At 41.0% G+C, this 21,253-nt stretch overlaps 1 protein-coding gene across 11 annotated transcripts in view; it reads right to left on the bottom strand.

Annotated features, from left to right (window-relative positions):
• Positions 1 to 19,878, bottom strand: part of KDM6A (lysine demethylase 6A) — a 158,828-nt gene extending 138,950 nt beyond the window's left edge. For 6 of the 11 annotated variants that reach the window (XM_085297908.1, XM_085297912.1, XM_085297911.1 and 3 more), the window contains exons 1-2: positions 19,657 to 19,877; positions 19,332 to 19,395 (exon numbers count right to left, since the gene is read on the bottom strand). In XM_085297908.1, coding sequence (XP_085154034.1) covers positions 19,332 to 19,395; positions 19,657 to 19,817 — 225 coding nt within the window. In that variant the 5' untranslated portion in view covers positions 19,818 to 19,877. Of the gene's footprint in view, positions 1 to 19,331; positions 19,396 to 19,656 lie in introns of all 11 variants that reach the window. The other 5 variants (XM_085297906.1, XM_085297907.1, XM_085297915.1 and 2 more) reach the window with 1 other exon arrangement.
• Positions 19,879 to 21,253: the final 1,375 nt, after the last annotated feature.

Genomic DNA, 21,253 nt, shown 5'->3' with positions numbered 1-21,253 from the left:
CCAGACTACAGTATTTTAAGTTCAGGAACTTCTTGATCAATGATAGCACTACTGGTCTTAACTGCTCTTACTGCATTTTTATTCCATTATTTTCCTCAATCGCTTTTTTGTACCACATCCATCTATTTAACATTCACAACATCTCACAGTAAGGAGTTCTACAGATTAGCTGCAAGAAACTGCCTTCCTTTTGTTTCTTCTAATTTGCCTTCAGGTAGTTTCAGTCCCCAAGCTCCTGCTCTACAAGATGTGGGTAACAACCCATCCTATCCAATCCAGTGACAGAGCACTGGACCAGGTTGCCCAGAGAGGTTGTGGAGTCTCCTTCTCTGGAGATATTCAAAGCCCACCTGGATGCAACCCTGTCTAACATGCTCTAGGTGACCCTGCTTGAGCAGGGGGGTTGGACTAGATGATCTCCAGAGGCCCCTTCCAACCTCAACCATTCTGTGATTCTAAAGGCAGAAATATTACTATCACACCTCAGTGAGAGTTGATCTACAATATCCTGCATTTGCAGAAAGATAAATACATTCATAGCAGAACTACAGGGCTAAGAGAAAAGAAGAGCCTCTCTTACAATATGAAGCTAAAACAGCTCAACTTATTTAGCTTAGCAAACCAAAAGCTAGTTTAACATTTTCTACAAATACCAATAGCACAAGCACCAGGAAAAAAGAGCTATTTCAGCTTAAGAACAATGTTGACAGAGAAACAAATGTGTGTAAATTTAGACTGAAAATCAGAAAAAAAGATTCTAAGAATTAAAAAAATAGGATCTTGCATATCATTTAAATGGAAATAGTAAGGACAAAAGAATACTATCACTTTTAAGAAATAATGGTTTTCATAAATGTAATGAGATCTATGACATAACTGCCTGCAACACGAAGGGGGAAGGGCTTCAAAAACAGCTGGAAACTCCTCTGTTGTCCTATGTACTCTTTCATATTCTGTCTGTGAGACTCTGGACAGGGTATCTGAAAGCAACTGCTGTCCCAAGTGTGACAGACCAATACTGATTACTTGCTCTAAACACTTAAACTATGAAACAAAAGGCTTATGTCCTTGAGGTACTTCTGGATGACAGTATCTGGTAAAGTCTGGATAAAAGATTGAACTAACTTTGTCAGATTTTGAACTATTGCGTTTCTACCATCCAGATAGGAGGTAAACACATTGTTGGCAAGTGAAGGGCATAGCTACAGACCCAAAACCCACCGACTGTACTTGGTATCTGGCTATCCTCAGCAGTATAAATATATCTAGGATTCAGTGTTTGGACTCTCTCAGGAGAATATTGATTTAAAAATTTTATTAATATAAGTTTTATTAATAATTAATTGTATTAATGAAAGCATATAAAGCGTGTATATTTGTTAAAAAATAAGTTATTAAGGATCAAAATCATCCATTATGGTTTTTCAGCTTACATTTTGTTAGAGTAATGACAAAACCTCACACAAAAGAAGTATTAACACCATGGATATGTCAATCTCATTTAATGTAACAACTGAAGTTTCCCATCCTCATACAAATTATCTTATCTTTACATAAATGTAGCTTCCCAAAGCTCACTTTTGAACAAATGATTTCCCCCTAAATTTGAAGTGAAGTTTTAATTTAACAACTCCCAGAAAAAGGAGAATGAAAGAGTATTTACAAGAACTCAGCAATCCTACCTGTTGTGATGTTTTTCCAAAGCTCTATATAAAGATTAAATTTAGTTTTTGAAGCAAAAAAACTAAATGCTATTCTCAACTTTCTATTCTCTTAAGTTAACAACCCGTTTAAACAGGTACCCAAAGATGGGAACAGAAATGAGACTGGACTGCACGTCATAAAAAAACTTAAGAGTTTCTGACGTCAAATATGCATTGTCACCCATAGCAAGTGCCCGATGAAATAGCTCTGTGACCCCAAGGGCTGTCAATAATAGCTGTAAGGCATTCAAGAACAATGGCAGTTACACTAGAAAGAGTATTTTTAAAAGCTTTATAAGGCTAAGCTACTTTCTCAAGTCTTCTAAACACAGTGTTCCACACAAGTGCACCTTTTCTTTTTTTTTCTAAGCACCTCTCCCCTGCACCCACTCGAATGGGTAGAAGAATCCAGTTTGCTTTCTGCTGTGCAGTTCATCTTGGTTTTAGATTTCTAACTTCGCCTTACTTTTCCTTCCAAAATAGGTATGAATAGCCACTCACACCTATTATTTCAAAATGTTCTTAGCTCTCAAAAAGACTGCCAACCTTTCTCTCCAAAATAGAAATGTTATCAACAAGATCAGAAGCAACTGACAAAAGAAGAAATAAATCCAGTAGAATGCACTGTTACAGTTGGATCCTGCTTTTGATTTTTTATTCAGGACTCAATACTGAATCTGAAAAAAATTGCTACCCATTTTCATCAAACCAAGACTGAATCTTTATGCTCTCTGTGGCAGACCACTGGCACAGTATTTTAAATCTTGAGAAGTGCTATTTTCAGTGCAGCTGGTACTGATATCCTAATGCTACTACTTGCTTTCACTATCAAAAAAGCTATCACTGTCTAAAGCTATATTATTATCTACAGTGAAAGTTATAGCTTTCACTATCACTGTTTTGCATAAAGTTAATCAAAAAATGTAATACACCTATTAAATAGAAATCATAGCTCTAAGACAGCAAATCAGGTTTTAAGAGGGACATACTAAGTGAGAAGACTGTTGTCAATAGAATTTAACACGTAGTTTGTTAACTGGAACCTTGTGGAAGCTCTTACAGAAGGTTTAAAGCAACCAAATGAACTGCTAAAAGCAGAAAACACATGTAATCATGCGTCTGTCCACAAGAATCTGACAACAGTCGCTGAGAAGCGGCTATTAGTACTCTAGCTGCTTTAGGGGTAGCTGCACTCTACAGCTGAAGTATTAAGCAAAAATGTATGAACTATTATGTTAGCACTGATTCAATGCAAGAAGACTTCCCCTTCAGAGAAAGGAGCTCAACTGCTAACATAATCAAATGAAAAACCACTTGTGTGCCTCAAGAAAATGACCACAATTTATTGTACGGACAGGAGAAAGGCTCAGGGACATTTAGGCCATTTTGAGCATCAGCAGTCACAGAAGAGGACGGCACGCAAGTCTCAAGGCTGGTGTACAGAGGTAGGCCATGAGGTACAGAGGAAAAAAAAACAGGTTTAGAACAAAGCAGAGATGACAGTCTTCCTAGAAAGCAAACTAAGAGCTGAACGATAGGGAGGTCGCAAGCACCACAGGCAGCTCCTCTTGAATGGCGGACAGAGACAAAATGAATATGTGCACGTTACAGACTTCAAAAGGAGGACGTGTCACCCATCGAGGCTGGAGTCAAAGTTACGTCCATGGATATTACCATTTCATTTCCTGATTACAGAAGTCTCGCTAAACCCAATCTGGAAGGGCACAGGGCATCACAAGATAAAGTTAACTGCATAAACCCAACTTTTTGGCTGCCAACACTATATCCACAGGGCAGAGGTGGAAGAAAAGAAAGAATTGTTTCTCTAACAACTGGAGTAGCTGTATTCTTGAGAGACTGCATATGACAAAGCTGTGACTAGCTAAAGGATACTGCGCAATGCTCTCAGCTCTTAAAAATTCTGCGGTCGTTGAAAGGGTCTTACAAGTTTCTGTGCAAAACTCTTCCCTTCCCCCTCACCAGAAAAAGAAAAAAGGAAAAGCAGCAGCCTTTATCTCGTTCATTTCCAGGACTTATTTACAAGCACTGGTGCTCACCTACTGCATGATCTTATGTACCAGATGCAACAGGTCAGCTTGCATCTGACATACAGAGCTGCGGGTGAGGCAAAATTTCGTACTGCTTCACTACAATAGGTCTGCAATTCAGTGAAGCCTCAAAATCAAGAACATGCCACTTCAAGGTATATTTCTCAATCCAGGATAAGCATTACAAACCTTCCCTGCCCTTACTTACCTTTCTCTTTCGAAGCCTGATGGAAGTAAAACCTCTTGTATTTCACAGGCCTGCATTTAGAGTGAACAAGTAATGGGGACATTCAAGTCCCCAACATGGTCTACTTCTCAAAATCTCAGGATGCCCCCCTTCTGCTAGTTATCATAGTTTTAAACACATGAGAGAAGACTAGCATGGAACTTCCTCCTTTAATTATGTGGTCAGGTGACTCTGACCCCCTCACACACCTGAGGTGTCTCCCCTGCCTTGTTCATGAACACGCAGAAACACATTTGGCTGTTTGCTGTTTCTTGTGTTGGAAATCTTCCTCCTTTCCATGTGCTGTGTCCATCTATCCTTTCCCCTCAACTCCCTTCAGTTCAAATCACACACTTTTTGTCAATTTTTTTATGTCAGAAATTAAATATAAAGCTACATCCACTGCCTACATCTGCTACACATGGTGAAGGCTCACATGACAGTAAGACTGGCTCACTTGAGAAAACGCTGAGTAGCCATACCTCTAAAGCTTTCATAATGGTTCAATACGTTTAGAAGGGTACGAGCTCAGGATTTCACTCACTAAAGACACGGAAATAACTCAGACCCCCCAAGCCCTCAGATATCACAGTATGGGCAAAAATGCAGGGCTTTTACATACTGCTTGCATAGAAATATAGCTGACACTACGTCATTTTCCCAGAGATCATCTGCAGGCTACACGCATGGAAATAAAACACTAAATACTCATAGAAGGGCATCCAAAGGAAAACAATTTTAAGGATCATTCTAAAATATATATTTAAAGTGGTTACCACCATAACAATTACATCCTTTTTACAACTTTACTTGCTGTAGTAGTTGCAAGGCACAGGAGTAGACTTAAGAAAAGGTGGAGAATTTAATCAGTAATAGTGAAAATAAACATTGTTTAAAATGAAATTTTCTGAAATTAATGAGGATCTGTCCCCCTCTCCCACACCCACTTATGACCACATGCAAGCCTAAGACTCATACCTCACCTATATGATGACACTACACAACAGAGAGCTGGTTACATGTAGAATTTAAGATAAGCAAAACTGCACTTCCAAGAAGGAAGGGGGAACACAGGAAAAAAATGAATCTGTTAACCTGCTGGAGAGGTTAGGATGCCAACATTACACAAGCAGTGGAGTTTCTAACTAACTGTTTCTAGATAGCCAAAGAAAAAACGACTAATACAGAGCTACAATTTCATATAGACACTTTTCTGCACTACGTGCCATTTGGAAATGGAAACTTCTCTGAGAGATTCATGCCCACTTCAGCTCAATCCACCTAAACACTACTGTACAATAGTTTCCCAAGGTGCCTCTTCTCCAAAGCTTTTTTTTTTTTTTTTAAAAAAAGGCAACACTATCTGTAAACTCTGCATGCGAGGCAAGAGGTCCAATCAAAAGGATAATCAGTGCGAAGATTTCAAGATACAAAAAGGAAGAAAACTCAACGTTTCATTTTTAATGTGCATTTCAATGAGTAACACAACTCAGCTTTACGCTAACAGCCAAACTAATTTAGAAGAAGCACTTTAATCCTCTTATCTGACTGTAAAAGCAGAGGCAATACCATGGTATTTGCCCTATCATTTAGGATCTCTCCATTTCTTTACTGTCTAGACAACATTAATTTCTTTTATTTAAACGAATTACCAATTTAGTGAATAATATAAAGTTACATAAATATTATGTTAGCTTAAGAAAGTATCTATTGTTTACAGATGTTCTTCCACCTGCCATCTAATACTGGTCATTCCCCTCCCACTGCAGGTTTAATCCACAAAGTATATTTTCTAATGTTTTGTCCAATCAAGTTAAAAAACATGGAAAAAAACATACTAGCCTCTAATTAAAATGCAAGTTGATACAGCAGTTTCACTAGAAAAAAGTATTTACAAACAATAAGTTTTTTTTAATTTGAATTCCAGAAAGCAAAATTACATTTTAAAGCTTCTTTAAATTGAAGCCTTCATATATTCCAAAATGTGAAGAAACATAAATGGTCTCACAAACTTAACTCTGCTACCACAGTTCTATTATTTTTCTATAATCTAGTCTTCCCTTTTTTAAAGCTTAATTATTTTTAAAACTTAAAAAATTTTGTAACTATACTTTAGAATCATTTCTAGAAAATAAGAAGTTATGTATTTCAGACGAGTTTCAAAAGAATACAATAAAACATACACTAAAAACGTGTGTTCTTTCACACACAGTTTCAGACCACAATCCTAGACCAAAATCTAAGTTTTAGATACGGTAACTGGCAATCACATAGCTTGTGACAAACCTTTTATTACAGGTTAAAAAAAAAAGAAAGAAAGAAAAAGAAAGAAAGAGAACAATGGCTTTGCAAATGTTTCCTTGAAAGCTAACATTTCAGAATAGTTTCCCTCTAGGGAATATTTTACCATAAACAGAGTGGAATTCTGTACAATCATTGTACAGTAAAACATTACATACTTTTTGCTGATCATTTGAGAAGGCTGATAGAGATATCACATTGACCTAATCTCTGAAGTACATTATATAGGACCTGGTTTAGCTTTTCTAACATAGTGATTTGTAACTTTTTATTCTTTAGAAAAACACAGATGATACCTCTGAAAAGCCACTGTTAAGACAAGTAGTATCACAACACCATATGAAGGCCGTAGCTACAGACAGCATCCTCATTTTACAAGAGTCAGCCCTACTCTACCAAGTTCTGTCTGCACATACACCAAGGTAAGAAAAAATTAATACACATTGGTTCAACTCTCTAACTTGAATGCCAATAGAAAGCTCTTACTGGTTTTGATTTTGACATTGCACACAGCAGTACAATTATATCAACAGAAAAACTTCTGTCAGCATATGCTCCTTCCTCTTACATTAGGGATTGCCGAGAGAGAGAATGCCAGCAAGCTACAGCAGTAGACACTTGTCCAAATGAGGCCCAAGTGTTAACACAGACACTGAGAAATTATGTGAATTAGACAGTATACTCATTCTAAGACTTAGGTAACAATACTTACTGATATTCTTCAGTAGTGGGGGGGTAGTTAGTGGGTTGGGTTTTTTTTAAGAAGAGGACAAACAGTGTGCTAGACAAAGTCTTATCTACTACTAGTTCTCTTCTATATATGAGAACACACGAGTAATAGATTTCAGCAATGACTTGACAAACCTGGAAAGATTCTCAAAGTGACTGGGGAAGTTTACTTTTTTAAAAAAAAAAAAAAAAAAAAAAAAAAAAAACTATCAGAGCAGAAGGGTTTTCTCTCCTTTCCTGTTGTCCAAAGCCAGAGAGACCTGAAGCAGGCCATTAATGAATTTCTTGGAATCAGTTTGTTCCAATTTTGAGTTTTGATTCTGGAAGTCAGACACCCCTGCAGAAAAACTAATTAAATCACCTGTAATTGGACTTTGTTTTCCCTTTTCAAGTTATAAGTCAGCATATCCATTTACTCCCTCTACTTGAGAAGCAGTTTCTTAGGGTTGGAAAATTCCAACCTACCTGCGCTGGAGAATCTTCAAAGTAGGTAATTTCTACTGCACTGGAACCAGGACTTCACTATTTAGAAAGTTTCACTCTAACCTCATTATAAAAAAAAATAGCAACAAAATTACAGTCACCTCCAAATATCAAAAGCTTTCCCTAGAAAAATCATGCTGCTTGTCCAGACAATCTGAAGTCTCGCTTTTATCACTAAACAGAAATTTAACCAGAGGAGTCAGCCAAAAGGCAAAGAAAACTTTGAAGACGGACAGCTGCTAGGCCTTCATAAGAAGCATAGAATTCCTAAGTGACTCCTTAGTTCTAAAAAGTCGCCCACACACACTCCCCTGAATCCTAAGGGCTTCTTGGGCAAAATGGACGTTCTACCCATTTTCACTTTCTCAGGAAGTTCGTTTTCATCTAGAAGTCATAAGAATCACCCATCCCATCATCCTCTGTAACTGAGTAGCAAATACTGGTCGAAAGAGGGCATAAACTACTCCATTCTTTCAAATTATCGGGGACTTAGCTTAATTAGCAATTAAAAGTGAGCAGTACAAAAGAATCCTTTCTCTCTGGATATAATGGAGTCATCATTGTTCTCAGATTTTTGGCCACAATGCAAAACAAGCTCAAAGTTTCTCACTGGCATTACAGGAAAACATCCTACCATTCAAAAGGAAAAAGGAGGGCAAAAAATCGGAAAAAAAAATATATGGGGACAAAAATCAACCAATGAAGAAAAATAGTACCAAAATGACAGCATTTTTACAAAAAGAGAACGGAGAGATTGCAATATTCCAGTTCTAGATTTTTCCTCGTGTAATTTTGAATACACCTATATTCTCTGATAAATTCAAGACAACCTTCAAGATCAGGAATCACAGCCCTAGGCAACAATCGTATCTCTATCACACACCATTATCCAAGGAATCCTTGCACATCTCTCCACAGTCCCTACAACCATCTCAACTACATCTATCTCCATCCTACAATGGATTTCTATATTACTGTGCAACTTTAGTTTTGCTTTCCATTTTCTTTATCGCAACACACATCTGAATTATAGATCTCTTTCAAGCATTAATACTTCTTTTTTTCAAATTATTTTTTATCAAATAAAGTCAAAAAAATGCCTTATATTGAGACTATGAATAGACAAAACTCATATCAAGAATAACAAACATGGGCAGCATATAACTAATCCCAGAAAACTGTCAAAACTAAGAAATGCTCTAGCACAGGAACTTGCTAAGGTAACAGGGCCTCTTTAAGGTTGAAAACGTGACCATATTCTAGTTGTTACTTAGCATGAACTTTGATGATCTCTGTGACCTCATCTTATTTAAGCAACAACACTGAGCACTGCTATGAGCAAGAGTGCCTCTAAATCCTCTCTATATATAACTGAAAGGTGTTAAACCTACTCCAACTATTCATCATTTCTACTCAGTAACTAGAGTTGAGAAAGCCCATCATCACAATTCAAAAATCTTAATTCATAATTTAAACTACATGTGCTCCTACACTAAAGGTATATTTGAGGATTTTCTAAATGCAGACAGAGGACACTGGTGCAGACACGCATCTCCTCCCTACCTTCTAACGTTTAGGGGTCTGTTTTCATAAATTTTTTTTCAATTTCATCACCACTTAAGCAAAGTACAGATGAGTGTGTACTGCTTTGATTCACAATTAACTTTACAGTTTCTAATTTGGGATTTTTTTCAAAGATCATAAAAAGTAAACTTCCCTTTGATTTAAGGGACAAATAAAAACCCTCTTAAAAATGAGCAAAAAAAATGCATGATAAGGACAAAAATCTTTAAGTCTGAATTGTAAATCTTTTCAATAGTTAGCATATGAGATGAGGTAGTCCATCAACAATAGTCTCTTCTCTTTGAAAATTTACAATGTTCAGGTATTAATAAAATCACAAAGTCAAAGACTCTGACTTGAAAAACTTCCCATCACTAAAACCCAGAGAGTTAGTCTATTAGAAGAGATGAAGAATACATGGATAACAACATATTTCTACATGTCACACAGAAAGCTAAGAAACCACCAGATTTTGAGATATGCAGTGTGCATCATCCACCCTCAATTATTACATTTGTAACATGCCCAAAAGTTCTATTAAAGTTTACCAACTAATACATTCAATTTCTATGCTTTATTCTTCATAGTATCATTCGACTTTTTCTTTTCTATCACACTGCTTATGTTATGCTTTTAACATTCTATAATGGATGTTTTCCATTTTTCTTATCCTCCCACTTTATCTTGTACTATTTCTACACTTTGTTGCATTAACATTTTCTGTATCAGCGTCATTCTCCTTTAGAGAGGCTTTCAACTCCACATTCAAAATTATTTCTTGCCCTTTAACATATCCACCTACCTCTTCTATACTTGCCCAGCTTTCTTTATCCTTCAAATCCAAAGGCAACAAAACATGACATGAGAACAGACATGTGACAAGTTTCCTTCTTGGCCTTCTTTTTCACCTTGAAGAAAGAGCAGGAGCACAGAATTTCTTTGCTCTTTGCCCTTTTTTGAGGGACGGTGACAGGAGGCATTAACAGATGCATTGACTCCATTGTCCAAGGAGTTGCTTCCTCTCCCATGCCCTACTTTCTTTCCAAAAATGGGAGAAAGTAGAGGCTCTGTTATTTTTGAAATGTAAAAGATCTTCATGAAGCACTCAACCTAGATCCCTCAGTATTTCTGCTTATTCAGAGCCATACCTAGAGAGGCATAAACCAGCTTCACTAAAAAGATATAGTTATCTTCTACAATCCTCTCAGTAGATATTCCGGCACTCTTTACTACAGCACTTATGTTTAGATTTGTACCTATGCTAGGTCTCCTAGTGGCAGCCTAACTTCATTAAATGCTAGGTCTTCTCTGAGAGAAGGTAATAAAGCTAGCCCACTGCACTTCTTCCTTCTTTCCTCTCCAAAAGCAACATAATCCCATCCACACTGCTTCCAAAATACACACTACTCCTTAGCCTCCTAAGAAAATCAGTCAGTAATCCTTTCTGTTTTAGCAGCAGTATTTACATACAATCACTTTCTGAAACTGTTATACTAAGCAAGAGCCACCCTAGCCTCTCAAATCCATCTACCTTCATAACACTGGTAGGTACTGCCTTTTTTGAGTCTGCACGATAAACTGTTGGCTACTTAAAACCAGCAAGTTCCTCATTTTTTACTATTTTTTTTTAAGTTGAATCAGTTTTCCAGCCTGATTCATCACGCAGGCCCAAAAGCAGTTAGACCAGCATACATGAAAAGACACAAATAAGAACACACACAAACAGTAGTTGAGAAAACTCTGTCATCGGGGGGGGGGGGGGGGGGGCGACTAACACCACAACTTTAATTCATTATTCCACTCTGAATTCCCAGACAAGTTAGTTTTAATTTTTACTATCATGTATGATTTGAACGGTGTTTACATAAAAAGTTAAAGCAGCAACTCTGATAGAAAGAACACAGAACTACAAAAAAGACCTACTGGCCCTGTATTAGATGTCATTATACTAGATCCTTTGACTAATATTAAAAATGATATTCTGAAAAAAAATAGAATTTTAAAATTCACAAAGTGCCAGAAGAAATCTAATGAAAAGTATATTCAGAATTTGATCTGCTTTAGAACTTAATAATAAATCTATATTGAAAAGTGAATCAAAATCTTCAAAATACCATTGCAAGAAAAGGAAATGGGACTGACTTAAAGCTGTTTTAACAAACAATTCATTTAACATCTTACCAAAAAGGAAATCCAAATATAGATATACAGTGTTCTGGTTGTAATTCATAATATACTCTTAGTCACTCTCTCTACAAAACTCTAAGTGAGCTCTTAATTCTGCATCTAAATTAAACAAGTTTCTTCTGCGAACACTAGTAGCAAATGTAAGAACCATAAAGGAAGCTATTTAGTTGAGATATGATGGTAAACCATGCATCCTTTTATGCTCTCAAGTGAAATTATCTGTGAAATAATATTATTTAATTCCCAAACAGTATACTTTATCACTCCTTATATACAAAAAATAGTATCTAGCATCAAAAAAAAAAAAAAGTCCACTGCAAAATCTGACTTGACACATGGTAGTCAATTTGAAACATACTTCAACAGGGTTTATCAGGTCCACAAGCAAATTTTGTTGAGTGGGACACGTTGCTATTTATCGTATCAAAAGAACTATTCCTGAAAATAGACTTTGTCCAAGTCTTTAAACTGTGCAACTTAAGAAGACAATAGGTACAACTATTAAGGCTATTTTTACTGTGCGTATCTGTAAATCAAAACCATACAAAATAAAGTATTTAACTCTTCTCTTAAGCAACTTCTCTAGGCTGATGAATTCAGATTAGACTACAGTAAGTACAGTTCCCTTCTTTCTTCATAATGAAAATAATGTTCTGTAAGCTACCAAATATACCTATACAAATCCTGTCAGACTGCTGCAGAGCTGCATACAGGCCATCAGTTTGTTTTTTGTTTTTGTTTTTTTTTCACTCCAGAACAGTATTCTGCCAGTGAACAGGATTAACATTGTTATTCATTTGTAACAAAGAAAGTCAACTGGTCTCTGTAATGCCACCAAGAAAACAAACTAGTTGAAAACCACTTGTATTCTGAAGTTCAATGAGTATCATTTTAGTTTTTAATTATTTAGACACACTATTCAAACATTACACTTCAGACACTATAGGTGCAGAATCTCATCAAGAAGAGATATTTAAAGCAAAAAGTAACTTACAGGAGATGTAGATGTGAAACACAAAATATAGATCTGAAATTAAAAGGCTAATACATATATATAATCCCTATATTGTATTCAGAGTGAGCATGCATTAGCTTCTGGTACTATCTGAACAAATACTAAAACCCGTCACCTAGATAAACAATGCATTCTCCTCCTGACAGCCTCACAATTCCTGCTTAACTCATTTGTACAGTTGAGCTAACCAGTTTACAACAGTAACTATGTTTTAATTTTTACAAGCTACTAAATAAACATTTCTTCCCATTTCAATCTGTTGAAAGTATTATAAAACCCCTCTCATCACTCTAAAAATCCTATCAACTGAGAAGAAGTAACAGCCGTATTTGTTCACTAACCACTGATCAATGTGAAGCCTAAATCATGAATCTAAAAGGCTAGAAACTAAAGCTTAGTTTCTCCAGAGAATGTTACGTTGTCTAATTCTCAGTGGGATAAAGACAGTGGATTATGGCACATAATTTTGGCACTGGAAAGTCTTGTGATAAATGTTCATCACTATAAAATTACTTTACAGCTATAAATATTTTTCATGGCTCCCCTTAATCTTCATACCGTTGGACTAATATAATAAAAACAAATGATTCTAAAAGCACAAAGCTGTCCAAGTATTCAATATCTACTATTTTCTAAAATCATATATGGTATAGCTTTTAGATGATGCTTTCAACACTTCAAATTACAACACTCACAGATAGTCTTGCTTCTATAATTATAACATGTCCACTCAACCCACTACAGTGAATAGATACAAAGGCTAGCAAGAGCTAGAAAGCCATGCCTTTTGTGAGTAGAAAGGCATACCTGAATGTTACGTACACACAGCAGCTGGAGACCATTTGTTCTTTAGACACAGCACCTAAGAGTTTTAAGAGTTCTTAAGCTGGAATCCACTAGTATCATGATCCCCCAAAACATCAATGGCATTATTTCAGTGGTTAGGTTACTGGAACGGAAGAAACAAAAACCTCTTCCATCCTTGCTGCAGGTTTTCCTTATAACCACTAACAATTATTTATCAGAACTTCAGTTGTTAAAATATAGTAATACTTCTTTGCCTGCCTTGTCTACTTGACTGTGAAGTACAGCATGAATTATCTTAATCTATGCATACGTATCACTCAGAAAAATGGATCACTTCAGCCTCTACAGACTCTGTAGACTACTTCTTAAGAGCTACAACATGTAACAACATTTATTCCATAAGAAATATGAAAAGCTACCGTAAAAGAAGTCTTGTATTATATTCCCTATTAACAGTCTCTAGATAGTTGACATAGAACTTACTGAAATGCAAATACCAATACTCTAGTTGTCTTGCAATCTTTACATTTCTCCAAATTCATGTTGTTTGAAGAGATTTGGTTATGAAAAACTGTAAAATATTTATAACAGCATTCACTTCCTTGCCCGAAGAAGCAGTAACAATATTGCACTTTAAACTTAAGAAACATTCAAAACTTTCAAGAGTATTTCAAGAATTTAAGTTTTGAACAATAAAATACACTATTTCAGAGAAATATGCCTTAAATATTAGTTTTGAAAGTATTGAAATATTCTGAATAGTTAACGCTTGTGTTAGAAGTAGAGTATAATGCCCATTAAAACAAACGGTAAGTAATTTCTAATACCAAATGAAGTATTAATATTACAAATATGATAGAGAATAGCCCAGTCTTTAGTACCAGGATACAAAAATACCATATAGGATGTTTTTTAAATAAAAGCATTATATTTTTAAAATATAAAAATAAGCATTACAATGTGTGCTCATTATCTCCATTGGATCCTAAAAACGCTGTTCTATTAGCATAAAGCACAAATTTTATACAAAAATTTTGAAAATCCATACCCTAGCCCCAGTTATCCTATCAATAGTTAGATTTTTTACTTTGAAGCTTTCAACTTTCAAACACCTTCAAAAAGCATTAGAATACAAGCTCCACCCATATCACGATTTCCAAAGTGTTAACCAATTTGAACTTGTTCTACATTAATGGAAAGTATGCAATATAATAAACAAAAAGAATTGCAGAATGTGTTAAAAAAACTACAAAGGAACAGCTCAGACATGAATTTACAGAAATTTAGAGAGGCTGCCCACTTCCGGAAATGCTTTACAAATGTCTCATGGTACCAATTCCCCATTTCCCAATTCCTAGCACTGCCACTGTATTAGGCAAACACTGTAATTAGTTTTTTAAGTAATATTTCTTTGTTTTGATGAAAATAAATTAACCTAAAATGTTTTCAAAAATATTAAAAAAAAAACTTTACTACACCTAGATTAATCTACTAAAATGTTTCCCTTCATAATTATTTTTCAAGCAGTCTGCTATAATTAAAATGAAGGATGTTTAATTATAGATTAAGAGAAAATTAACATTAATGTCAACACTAAAGGGACAAAGTCAATATACACTAATTCACTTGTCCAGAGCTATTTTTAAACAAGCGATAGCTACAACTACAAGAAAGATTAAAGAATATTGTCACTATGCACTTATTTTTTTATGCTTAAAAGCACAGATAATCAATTCATCATTTTTGTCAGCATGTGTGGCCTTTGCACAAAAGGCATCATTTGTAAAAACACAGCTAAAAAACCAAAGGGCTGCAGAACCACAGAAGGTAATACAGACACCAAAAAAAACTGTATAGTACATGGAACTACTTCATCTCTCTTTAAATCAATAGACTTCAACCATCAATACTTTTAAATATAAACATGTTTCACTTTTTGTCTATAGGACATGATAAAACAGATTGAATTCAATGAACAGGAATTACCAAAGATCTTAAACTCAATAAATTACATAAACTGTATCAATGCACATATTTAGAAAATCTGAATCTACTATATCTACATACTATAGGTTATTAAATGAAGGTTTGTCACAGGAAGGAAAAAAAAACAATATTGGCTAAACACTGGAAGTATCATAAGGGAAAAAAAAAAAGAAAGAAAAAAAAGCCTTTCTTTGCCATTCACTTCCAATATGATGCATGCTTTCCCTCCCTGTGTAATCTTTAAGCTTCATTTTCTGGGAGAACAAACATCTTCCTGGGAGAAAGACATCACGATACCAGCAGGGTGTTTTTTTTTTTTTTTTTTTCCTTCCCTCACATTAACGTTCTTGTCAACTATAGGAGCACTACAGCAAGCGCTCTCAGCTACACAAGGCTTGTTAGCTGCATTAGATTTAGATTTTCAGCATTTCAACCAGTTTGAAAGGGATCGCTCCTCATTTCCCTCTCCTCTCCCCACAAAATCACTAGCTGCAAAGATTTTAAAAACAAGCACATATTGCAAACAATGATTTTCAGGCTTCATTTCTGGAAGAAACACACATACACACCTTTTGGACAATAGAAAATTCTATTCCTTTATCACACATGTACATCATTAGAGAAAGTTTTGATTTTGTCTGGCTTATCATGCATCCAATACATGGATCAACAATACAGTATTCCCAACCTTTAGTCTATATCTCTACAACTTCATAAATATTGTATAGATCTGATGTCATGTCTGCTCTTTTGATTTGTCACACTCAGCAGTAGGACCCAATTTAGTCCACAGTACTACAGTCATACATCCTGTAAAGCAAAACTACCAGAAAGGTGGACTCCACTCCACATCTGGAGCATAAATAAAAGCCACAACTATATCGAAGTTCCAGACATGAAGCTCCATTTATCCCAGAAAGAGATCCCAGATTTCTTATTATTCGACTCCGTCAGGGTGTGGCTTCACTAACCCAGAGTTCCCACTGCTAAGGCTTCATGAAATCTCCTGGTTGGTCTGACAAAGCTAGATCCAACGCACTGCCTCATGCTGAGTGAAGCTCAGTAAAAGCCAAGCAGTCGCTCATAATGTTGAATGTCCACAATACAATCCTGTTGCTGCACAAGTACTTGCAAGGATAAAGGAACAGTCCCCTCAGCACTTGCAACCCAGGATTCCACCTCCCCCGTGCTCAGTCTTCGAAGATGCGTATACTGCTCCTACCACCTTAACCACAGGTAACTAGGGAACATCGTCAGGCACACACAGAAGAGAGGCTGCACTCTAGCCATCCTCTTCTTTTAACGGGTTCAGCAGAGAATGTTCTATTCCTGGCATTAAGGGGAGCAACAATACATTTTTGCCTTTGTGAAAGATTCCTGTAGAAATACAATTCAATCGCTTTCCTTACATGCTACACTTGCACATAAATCTCATATCACTTTATAATGCTCTAGCATGTAGGTTTTTAAATCAGTCAATTAGGATTTCATAATTATGGAGCCTAGGGTCTTTGTTAGCTGTTGTTGTGCCATGCACAAAAGGAAAATTTTCACTACTATCAGCCCAAGACCTATGCAGTAAATGCACATATATATGGCCACACTTTCCACAATAAAAATGACCATTACCTGGGATTAAAATGATCTAGTAGATTAATTACTCTAAACATTCCCCTGTACCATAATTTTACAGAACCTATGAAGCTTCACACACAAAATAAAGAATTCTGTTCAGGTAACAAACATCTTTAAAAAAAATCCTGCTTACGGATAACAGTAATTGAAACATGTGCGCATTCCCCAAAGGTTAAAAGCACAAACAAAACTGAACCTGTTTCAAGCAAAGAAATTCCTTTGAAACACCTCTGGACTGAACAGTAACATTTTAATCTCTCCACTTCCTTAATGATCTACTTTTCTCAGTGACAACTTTTATCAAGAATGTGTTTCACAAGTTACCATGCATTTTCAAATATCCAAAATATTGTCAGAAAAATGAGTTGGAATATCAAAATACTTGCTTTTTTTAGTATCTGCTATATTGATTTATATATTGATGTAATAAAAACACATAAAGCATTATTTCTAGAAATATACTTCAAAAATATCAAAATGCCCCACAACTCCTGCCACGGCTCACACACTGTGAATGCAAATTCTAAAACTTCAATCAACCAGCATAAAAAAGAAAATGCATGAAAGGACTCAAAACTCAACTAACATGCTGAACTGCCTGTATTACTTAATTTTAGAGTATGCAAAATAAAACTTCATCTAGCAATGTTCTATGACAGTCAATCTAATTATATATGTTTTTATTTTCTAACCGGCATCCCTAAGCCCCATCCCAAAGCTGAATATGATTCTCTACTGTATTTCCAGTAGCATCAATGGCACCCACAGAGTAGACATTAATTCTAGTCCACTAACAGTTCACGTATATTATTTAACTGGTTTGACATGTCACTCCTATGCCTTTTTGATTTATCTGAAGCAGTACTTTTATAAATAACTGAAAAATCAAAATGAAACGACAAGATTTTGTAAAATATAAGCACAAAGAAAAGTGTATTTGCTTTTTCTTCCATCCCTCCCCCCACTCCCCACATCCAGACATTCAGCTTTTCCAATTATGCCAGAAATAAACATCCAAATACAAATAAAGGCCTAGTCTACTGAATTTAACATGCTTTAGAGTTAGGTCTTCAGATCAGCCACGAACAGCAACAGAAAAGAAATCTTCATGTGAAGATACTAACATACAGCATGGTCACAACAATAGGATGAGCAAAGTGTCAAATGCAAAGCTACTGACAGGAACAAGTCAGAAAGCAGGAACCAGAAGAACACAGTCCGCTGCTTCAACTGTGTGGTATTTTAATAGTTTGAATTATTCTGTTACACGCATGTTTTCTTCACGTTTAGTCTTTAGATACATTTGGCAGACACTCGGCCTGCAGAGCCTTTGTCAACAGCTTATAGATGGGCAGCCGAATGTGCTACAGGTTGATAAGAATGACACCAGCTCTGCAAACGCCCTGCCTGCAGTCAAAAAGCACCCAGGAAGAACTTGCAATGCGCAGAAGAGTTTTCCCTCAACATTCACCAGGGGCTTCACACTCTGGGCGACGCACATACTCGTTCCCCGTGTTTGTTTCGTGTTTACCTTCTCTCCCCCCCTCCCTTTCTCCTCCCTGTCCGGCCATCTTGGGCCGACAGGAGCAGCCATTACTTAAACTAAATGACAGGGCCAACAACTTTTCGCAGGAACAAACATCTCTCCGGGAAGGCCCGGCAGGCGCCAGCAGCCCGCGGGCCGTCCCGCTCCCTGTCAAGCGGCCTTGCCGCGGGAGTAGCGGGGGGCCCCACGAGCAGCACACGCACTCAGCCGGGACTCGCACGTTGGCGGCAGCCGGGCGGGCGGGGTAAACAAATCACTTGGCGACTGACTCCGCCAGCCACGCAGCAACCCCTCCTGCCACGGCCGGCCCGGCCCGGGCCTCGTCCCCCGATCCCCCCGCTCCCAACTTCGGGGCAACTTCTCCCCCGCCGCGGCGAGGCGGGAGGCGCAACGGCCGCCGGGCAGGGCGCGCGCGGCCGCCGGCCCCCGCCGCGCGGGGCGAAAATCACGAGGGAGGGTCCGGGGAAAGGCCAACGTCAGCAGCGCCTCGCGCGCCACCCTCCCCCCCCTCCCCCCCCGCCGGCGCCTGCCTCCCTCCCTCCCTCCCTCCCTCCCGCCTGCCTCCCGCGCCCGCTCCCTCCCTCCCCCGCGCCCCCCTTCCCCCCGCGCCGCGCCGCTTGGCGTTTGCTCCCGGCCCGAGGCTCCGGCCCTGGTGCGCAGGCACTTTCCCGTCCTGGGGCTGGACGAACCCCAGAAAGTGTCCAGAGAGGAACCCGCCAGGCCGCGCTCCTCTCGGCCCACAACCGGCCCCGCTGGGCTCCTTGCCCGCCCGCCGCGCGGGGGGCCCGCACTAAGCCGCGGGGAGACGGGGAGGAAGGGGCAAGGGAGGAGAGAGACGCCTGCGGGAGCGCCCGGCCAGGGGCGAGGCGGCGCGGCGCCCTGGCGTGTGCGGCGGGGATGTGTGCGTGTGGATGTGGCGGTGCCCCGCGCGCGCGCACACACGCGCACACACTCGCACACACACACTCACCGTGTGGGCTCGGGGGAACGACGGGAGGGGGGGGTGGCTGGGCTGGGCCGGCTCCCTCCCCTCCCCCCCTTCCACCCTCAACCTCTCCCCCCCCCCCCCAAAGCCGCTCTCCACATCCATCCTCTCTCTTACCTTTAACAGCAAGGCCTTCGTTCTGGCGCCATCTTCATGAAGCCTCAGAAATCCGAAGAGTCGGCTGCAGAAGGGGAGCGGGCGGGAGGGAGAGGAGAGAGGCACAAGGCACAGCGTTAGCGAGAGTCAGTCCCCTGCACGGGCAGGCAGGCTCGCTCGCTCCCGGCGGGCAAGGGCAGAGCGCGGCGGCGGGGCCGCGAGCCCGCACACGGGCGCACACGCACTCCCGAGCGGGGAGCCGCGGGCAGGGGAGGGGGGGGACAAGGAGGGAGCGCAGGCCGAGCCGGGACACGGAGGCGGCCGGGGCGGAGTGGGGAGCGGGTACCTGTCGAGGCCGGATAGGGCTTCTCTCTCCTCGGCTGTCAAGCTGGCGAAGTCCTCCTCGCTCTGGCCGCTCGCTTTCCCCGCCGCCATTTTCTTTTCCTCATCACCGAAAGGAGCAGCAGAGGCGGCGGCAGCGGCGAGCGACACTCCGCACGATTTCATGGAAACGCAGCGTAATTAACTCACGATCGCAACCCCCCCCCCTGCGCGCCCCCAACACCCCCCAGCGCCGGGCGGGGCGGGGTGCCCGACACACACACACACCACAACTTTTATTACAACAACAACAGCCGGCAGGGAGGGGGAGGGAGGGAGGGGAGAGGGAGGGAGGCGGGGGGAAGCCCCGCTGCTCGGAGGAGGAGGGAGGGGGGAGGGAGCCCCAGCGCTGGAGACTCGGGGGAGGGGGGGGAGGAGGAGGAGGCGGCGGCTGCTGCGGCGGATGGCGGTAGCGGCGGCGGAGCCGTGTTTACATCGCTGCAGCGCCGCTCGCCCCGGCGGCGAGGGGGTGCGCGGAGCGGGGGTGACGGGGGCCCAGCCCGCCCTGCCGCGCGAGGTGTGTTTGCTGCCCGTACAAACTTCCCCAGCAGCTGCCCAAAGTTGTTGTAATTGTGTCACACAGCGAACCCCACGCCGCCACCGTGACCCCCCTCCCTCCCCACCCGCCCGTTCGGGCCCACGCAGCCAATCGCCGCCTCCAGAGCGCTGCACGTGACCTTTGTTGACTTACGTCAGTCATAGCGCTCTTCCACCGCTGTGCTTCGGCTTGGTTGGCGCTTCGCGCCCGCCTCCCTCACCGGCCTCAGCCCATTGGCTGCGATCCGGCGAAGGGGGCGGCGCTTCAGGGATCCGCGGCTTCTGAGAGGTCGCGTGGCCCGTCAGTCAGAGGATCTTTGCGATTACCCAGCGCCAGCAGGTTTGGCGTGCGCCTTTAAAAACCGGAGGGCGAAAAAGGGGGGGGAGTTTTGGAGAGTGGCGGGCCCTGGAGGTGGGGGGGGAGGAGGAGAACGGGAGGTTGCGCTCTCGGTGGAGTTGCGTAACGGGGGCTCTGCGCTGGGGGAGCGGCGCTCGCAGAAGAAGCGGGCCCGGGCCTTGCTAACGCCTGCGGGGTGGGGGCCGCGCAGCACTAGCTGGTGAAGAGGCTGCTCTCGCCTCCCCTGGCTTCGGGTGCGGGGCGTGGCTCTCTTGGCACAACCGGATGATAATGGCTTCCCCTGCGCGGGGAGCGGGGGCGATGCTGGCTCGGGCTCGGCGCGCTGGAGGTGGGGGAGGGAGCAGGAGAAGGAGCCGCCTGAGAGGGCGGTTGGGTGGCGGTTAACGCCTGCGTAGAAGGGCGGTGACAGGAGAGGAACGGCCGCCTTGCCCGAAGCTAGGCTAGCCCCCGTGCCCCGGCGGTTGAGCTCTTCCGGCCGAGAAGGAGGAGGAGGCGCGGGGGACGCCGAGGCGCCAGCGTCCAGTCTGCGGCTTCTGCCCTCCGCTCGCAGCGGGGCAGGGGCTTTGCCGCCGTTGGCCCGCCCGCGCGGGCAGCCGCCGCCCCGCTAACGGCCGAGCGCGTGGCGGGCCTCGAGGCGTGCGGCGCCGAAGTCGGGGGGGGGGGGGGG

Source organism: Rhea americana, unplaced genomic scaffold (assembly GCF_003343005.1).
Source record: "Rhea americana isolate MKP2758 unplaced genomic scaffold, rheAme1 scaffold_132, whole genome shotgun sequence".
Classification (NCBI taxonomy): domain Eukaryota; kingdom Metazoa; phylum Chordata; class Aves; order Rheiformes; family Rheidae; genus Rhea; species Rhea americana.
Note: the sequence above shows the minus strand (reverse complement) of the source record. Positions and strands in the feature narration are given on the sequence as shown.